Source organism: Arachis stenosperma, chromosome 5, assembly GCF_014773155.1.
Source record: "Arachis stenosperma cultivar V10309 chromosome 5, arast.V10309.gnm1.PFL2, whole genome shotgun sequence".
Classification (NCBI taxonomy): Eukaryota; Viridiplantae; Streptophyta; class Magnoliopsida; order Fabales; family Fabaceae; genus Arachis; species Arachis stenosperma.
In genome coordinates this window covers 44,165,058-44,171,814 of record NC_080381.1, presented here as the reverse complement: position 1 = coordinate 44,171,814, position 6,757 = coordinate 44,165,058, and the positions used below count along the sequence as shown (strand labels likewise).

The following is a 6,757-nucleotide window of genomic DNA, read 5'->3' as shown; positions in this document are numbered from 1 at the left end:
GTCATTTTCCAATCGATGTGGTGTAGGTTGTATAAAATGAAAATGGACAAGGGTCAGAAAGGAAATTTACTCTTTAATTATTTTTTCTGTTTGTAACCTCCATGTTGTGGATTTTTTTAATAAATAAAATAAATATTAAATTTACACTTATAGATATATGTGGGTTAATTTATGATTATACACCTTCTAACATATCTCGTCTTCAGCATAGACGAGTTTCTTATGAACGTATATCATCCCTGGTATAGACGGGAAAAATAAGAAAGGATTAGCTGTGGATCTAGTCTGCAGATGAGATAAGGTACTGTTATCCTTATAAACGTATCTTGTCTATGCCAGGGGTGAGATACGTTTATAAGAAACTCATCCATGTTGAGAATGATATATGTGTTTAAAATATGGGATAATAATTTTCAGCTATATAAGGAGATTATTCATGTTATTAGTGTAACACCAATAAGTATAATAAACATACTTAATATATAATAATGACTATGGTTTAATGAATTCAATAACAAACATAAATGTAGTCTCAAACTATATATTTAATATGAAGTTGAGATACAAATAAGCATAATAAACATTCTTAATACAGAATAATGACTATGCGGGGACGGGAGGTAGATGATGCAGATGATCTGTTGTGTCGTATATCGGTGGTCAAATCTGATAAGTAGGTCTCTAAGGTCGTCGTGGTAGAAGTGTCATATAAGACTATGGTGGAGGATTTTGTGGATGCGGCAGAGATGGTGGATACAGATAATAATACGGATATCCAAGTGGCTGTTGTGAATCCTAAACGAGATACGTTCATAAAAATGGCCGTGTCTTTTCATCTGTAGACTAGATACAATATTAATTATTTTTTATTTATTTCATCCGTATTAAGAACGAGATATGTTCATAAGAAATTCGTCCATGCTGAGGACGAAATATATAATAACGTATATAATCATAAATTAACCCACACGTGTCTACAAGTGTAAATTTAATATTATTTATTTTATTTATTTAAAAAAATCGCATGTTATATACGTGACGAATTTTAATGTGTTATTAAGAAGTGCAACGTTAAACTTTAAAGTTAAAATTCTAAATAATAAGTTTTAAATCTTAAATTATAATTTTAAATTTGAATAATTAATATAAAATATAATAAATAATAAACTTAAATTTGTTTAATTAACAAAAGTATAATATTTTTATTTAGTAAGAAGTGTTTAAGGACAACATATATGGTATGAACATGTTTTAATTATTTCGCATTTGTTTCGGCATGGGGTGACTTTGTTAATATATAGTTTGTCATGTTTAAAGGCTAATTAACTAAATTATGGCAATTACAAAAGATGCAGGCCCTTATTAAAGAAACTATATTCAGATAACTTAAGTAGCGAACATCTTTATGTTTTTTTACTTTTTATTTTAATTTTAATTTTTACAATCTTGGACTATTCCCACTGCTGCTCCTGGCTTCTTGAACTTGCATTGAGTACTGCAGATTCCAAAGAACATCCTCTATTGAAGGGCGATTAATAGTGACCTTGCTGAGGCAATTGATGGTGATCTGAAGTGCAGTTTTCACAGATTCATATACAAAAATTCCCCTGAGGGAAGGATCAACTGTGAGCCTTGGTGTTGATGATGCAGCTTCTGACAAACCTCTCTCCAACTGAACATCATTAAACATTGTTACTAAGTGTATTATGATTCTTAAAATGTGATGTTATTTCATTAAAGATTGACTACAGATTAATCTCTATTGTTGGACTAGTAATTCAGTGCTTTTTAGGTGCTCCACTCTGTTGTGTTGAGTTTTTTGTTTTAAAAAAAAAAATTTCAACATCTAGAATAAAATGTTAGTTAAACATTTAAAACAACCTAAACATGAAATGCGAGAGAATTTGATTGTTATAAAGAGGTATATTAGTTATCCAGGAATGATACGATTATATAGATGTTTAACAAATATTTATGGAAAGATTGAAGGATCTTATGATTTATGAGCTTGAAATATCTATATATAAAAGTATCTGACTTAGAGCAAAAAATGTCCTTGATGATTGATACCTCATCTTTTAGCTCCTCTAATTCACCTGAAGATGTAATTAGCTTGCCAGTGATTATTTGAATTAGAATGACACCCAACTGAAATATATCTTCCTTTTCTTCATTGCTGCATCTAAAATAAGTAATAACACCATATTTTAATTGGTTACATGATACATTAGTGAAAAATAAATAAATAAACAAAACTATAAAAATATATAACATAGGTTTAATTATTCTGTTAGACTTTATAATTTTTCTAAATTTTTAATTAGATTTTTTAGTTTGAAGTTTTATAATTTAGTCCTTATATCATATATAAATTTATAATTAAATTTTTATTAGTTGTTATTTTTCAGATAAAATGTATATTTATTTTTAGAATAGTTTATAATTTATTCTACATCAAACACAAAATTATAACGGCCTAATTAAATATTTCAAAAAAATATATTTTTAACGAAAAATAATATGTTTAAATACAAAAATTATATTTAAAGATCTAATTAAAAATTTAATAAAACTATAAAGGCTAACGGAATCATTAGTACCTGCCACTAACACTGGGAACACATTGTTGATTCTGTCTCCTATCAACGCCTTTCTGAAAATTTGCAAAGAAAGCTTTTGAGTGAAGGTTAAAATGAGATAGTAGTTGAATACATGGTAAAATTACATGCTTAACAAACCACCCTGGCATCATAACTCATAAGGGAGATTAATATCACATTTTACAAAATAAAGGGGTGTTCAAGTTTCATATAATCTAAACCCAAGAGAGATTAGTATATACTTTTAAAAATAAAATAGTGTTGTGTGTAATAATGTCCAACTATACAGGAGAATAGGAGATCACTGTAATCCATTCATGGAAATATATATGAATGAAAGAGTTGGTCAAATTAAATATAATTTGTTTCTAACCTTTGATGGCAATGGAATACTGTATCCACTGACTTTTGGATTGAGACTATTATCTAACAAAATGTTCTCAATCCTTAAATTGTTGCCATAGATGCCCGGAGTAACTCCTGTGTGTAAGAACTGGATTCCTCTTGCAATGCCTATGCTTATTGCCATTCTTTGTGGCCATTTCAGCATTTCCTTTCTTATCCTATCTGTCAAATAAATTTTCATGTTACCCTTTTTTGGTCATTCAAATACACCCTCCACTCTCGTTTTTCTGTTACTATCAATACTTTTGGTTATCCTATCTATGATCATTGTATCTAGATGGATTTTGAAACATAGCAAAATGTGAAAGTGACATCTAAAATGAAATAGAGGTAGTATTTTGCATTTAAAATTTTTAGAATTATTTCTAGAAAAAGGAACAGCAAAAGAAGAATAAACTATCATTTATAATTATAAAACTTTAAAACGCAGACAAATTTAATTATAAATGAACAAAACTAGTTTGTATTCATGAAAAATGGTTTTTATGTGATAAAAGTACTCAAATTTTAATTTTATTTGTGTAGATTTATCAATATTTTAAATTTTTTTGGATAAAAATGACAGTTTTCGTCATTCATAATTACAAAATTAGTTTTATTTATTGGTACATAGATTTGTCAAACATTTTAAAATTTTTATGAATAGAAATAGTAATTAATTCTCAAAAGACCAAAAAGATACGAAAGAAATAGAGGAAGTATTTGCGTTTAGTATCGTGTGTGTGTGTAAATGCTTACCTGTAAGATGGTCCCTTAAGGATAACAAATTTGGGATGTGCTCAAATACAATGAAGATTGTGCTTCTAGTTTGGGGATGGTCCTGACAAGTAATGAAGCAATGTCCTAAAACACTAACCAAATTCCTATGCCTTAAATTTGGCAACACCTTCTTCAAGTTCTGCATACTGTTGCTGTTCAAACTCTTCTGTTTTACCCTTAAACGGTTAACAAGGACCATTGAACCATCCATGAGCTTGCCCTTATATAGCTGTGTAAATATAACAAGAGAAAATGGCACTAAAAAAATTGGTCTTGAGGGCTCAATATAGACCCACAAACAAACACTTCATCTTAAATATTGTTTTTACCTGTCCCTGTGATCCTTCTCCTATTAAATTTGATTGGCGAAAGTTGTTTGTTGCATCTCCAATTTCATCTGATGTGAAATTGCAATATGGTGGCAATCCAAGTGCTGCTAGACTCATTCTTTCAGTAGCACATCCTATTTAATTTCCGAAGGTAAAAAAAAAAATAATTCGAGACAGACCACACAGAAAATAACTGTTATGTGCCCAGTAAATATTAGTCACCAAAACAGTTATGAGATACGTAATTGACATGGTCTAAGGAACATGTAAACCACCTCTTGAGGAATAAAACTATGATAAAAACATTAACAAAATAAAAAAGAATAATAATAAGGTGTGCACAATTTTTTTTTTTTTTTTACCATACTTGCAACAATTTTTGGTCCTGGATATAGATTGATGTGAAATTTATCAGCAGCAGATTTGTTATCAATGATATCCTTTTCGGCACTTTTTGCTTTGTTCTTCTTCAAGATGAACAGAATGAGAAGAGCCACAAGCCCAGCCACTCCTGTAGCAACTCCCAGAACACCAAGAACTAGGCCCAGATGAATCTCTGACTCCTCCTTCCGGCTTCGACCTGGTGATTTAGCCGTCAAGGCTTCCATCACTCCCTCGCAATATGAAGCAGGATACTGATCACTCAATCTCATTGCTGAGACACAATTCCTCGAATACATTATCGTTCGATTCGATGACTTCGAAGCGAAGCAAGATGGCAAGTTTCCTGTTAAAAGGTTGTATGAGACATCAACAAAAGTTAGAACAGAACCGCAGGTTGTGTTCAGAGAGAGTGAGCCGCTTAATTGGTTTGATGCCAAGTTTAAGTACTGAAGAGAAGGAAGAGAGAACAAAAACAAAGGAATTGTTCCGAAAATTCCATTGTTAGAGATGTCAAATTGTTGAAGCCTTTGAAATTTGATGAGTTCTGAAGGAATTTGGGATGTGAAAGAGTTGTTTCTTAAGATAATCTTCACAATGTTCTTGCTCAATGAAGGGAACTCTGGGCCGAAACCATTGAAGCCCAAGTCGAGTTCTTGAAGAGAAGATAGCATTGTTAGATCAGGTATAGTTCCATTGAGGAGATTATGAGCAAGAACAAGACTCTTAAGTGTCCTCATAGAAGAAATTGATGATGGGATTTTTCCATAGATGAAGTTTGAGCTTAAATTCATGGATTTGATTGATCCGAACCGGTTAATCTCAGATGGTAAATGACCCCACAGACCAAGTGAAACCAAAGACAAAGCCTTCAAATTTGAAAGCCTTGACAGCAGAACTAAAAGATCATGAATTGAGAATCTTTCAGAAAGAGTAGGAGCTTCTTGATCTTGATGATGATGACTCAAAGAAGAACCTCTGTTTCCAATAATGGTTAATTCTGTTACATGGCCATTGGAGCAGAGAATCTTGAGGGATGATGATGGAGGGAGGAAGCAGAAGTTGGTGGTGAAGTTGTTCCATGGTTGAAGAGCTTCAGGGTATTCTAGTAGCTTCTGAACTTGGAGGAGGATTCCGCTTTCAGTTGGTGTTAACTGTGCACTTGGAATTGGAGTTAGAAGCACAAGAATGATTGAAATTGTTGCAGGGAACAAGAAATAAAAAGAAACCAAGAACTTCTTCATCATATCTCTCTGATTCTCCTACAAGAACTTCTGTAGCAAGAAAAGAAAATCTGTTAGTCACAAAAGGCATGGTTACCATATTTTCTTGTTTTAGTAATCATAGAATCTTATATACTAATCTATTTATATTATATATATATAAGTAGAAAAGTTCTTTTCTAATTTTGTAAAGATGGTTATTACAAGAAATTAAAATAGTATGTTTGTTTCCTGGGAAAACATGTGAATAGAGAAGATTCAATTTACCAGCAATGTGGAGCAGGTAGGGAACATTAGTGAGAGAATCTGGGATGCTAAAAAGAGTGAGATTTCATTGTCACAGTAATCAGGGAATTAGTTACCACATGATTTAAGAAAGAAAACAGTAGTTATTTATATATGTGGAAATGGTTAGGAACATGTTCTGATGATGTTCAGTGTTCTGTTGGGCACATGACAGTGGAAGAGTTCACAGGAAAGTCACAGTCTTGTTCAGATGCTACGCACTCCATCTTCTTAAACTGCAACCGCGGGTTTGCTATACTGCCACGTAAGACTCGGTAAATCTAATGGCATATTATTAGGTTATCTTAATGCATCTTTTTTCAAAGTATTTGAAACCTAAATTTTGCCAAAAATTTTCTCAATATGAAAAAACGTGACATTTAATATTATATTACAAAAATGTGATAAATTTAAATTTAAGTTAAGTAAAATATGATACACATTATATCGCATTCTTTATCAATTCAAAATATAATAGAACTCAATAGATATAGTGATGAGTTCTTCACAAGCAACAAATATAAAGAACATTACATTAAAGTCTTTCACTTAAAAAAAACTCTCAGTTAAATACTAGTATTAAAAATAAATAAAGTTAGATCTAAAAAGGTTTAATTATTCTATTAGTCCTTATAGTTTCATCAAATTTTTAATTGGGTGTCTATGTTTTTTTTTTTAATTGAACTTTTATATCATATCAAATTTTATAACTAAGTCTCTACCGTGATAAAAATATTAGAATTAATAGGATATTCTGTTAAATTATAAAAAATAT

At 30.9% G+C, this 6,757-nt stretch overlaps 1 protein-coding gene across 1 annotated transcript; it reads right to left on the bottom strand.

Annotated features, from left to right (window-relative positions):
- Positions 1-1,267: 1,267 nt before the first annotated feature.
- On the bottom strand, positions 1,268-6,094 carry LOC130982642 (probable LRR receptor-like serine/threonine-protein kinase At1g14390). Its single transcript, XM_057906686.1, has 8 exons — positions 5,965-6,094; positions 4,461-5,748; positions 4,094-4,227; positions 3,744-3,993; positions 2,974-3,167; positions 2,601-2,653; positions 2,071-2,182; positions 1,268-1,672 (listed from the first exon to the last, which is right to left on the bottom strand). The coding sequence occupies exons 2-8, from the start codon at positions 5,719-5,721 to the stop codon at positions 1,439-1,441; spliced, it is 2,238 nt and encodes a 745-aa protein (XP_057762669.1). The 5' UTR covers positions 5,722-5,748; positions 5,965-6,094; the 3' UTR covers positions 1,268-1,438.
- Between the last annotated feature and the right edge of the window lie 663 nt (positions 6,095-6,757).

Excerpts from the sequence above, each read along its gene's own strand:
- LOC130982642 (XM_057906686.1), bottom strand. The coding sequence starts at position 5,721 with ATGATGAAGAAGTTCTTGGTTTCTTTTTATTTCTTGTTCCCTGCAACA. Across the intron at positions 4,228-4,460 it reads AGGACCAAAAATTGTTGCAA|GATGTGCTACTGAAAGAATG; the intron begins GTATGGTAAAAA and ends GAAATTAAATAG. Across the intron at positions 3,168-3,743 it reads CTTAAGGGACCATCTTACAG|ATAGGATAAGAAAGGAAATG; the intron begins GTAAGCATTTAC and ends TTTATTTGACAG.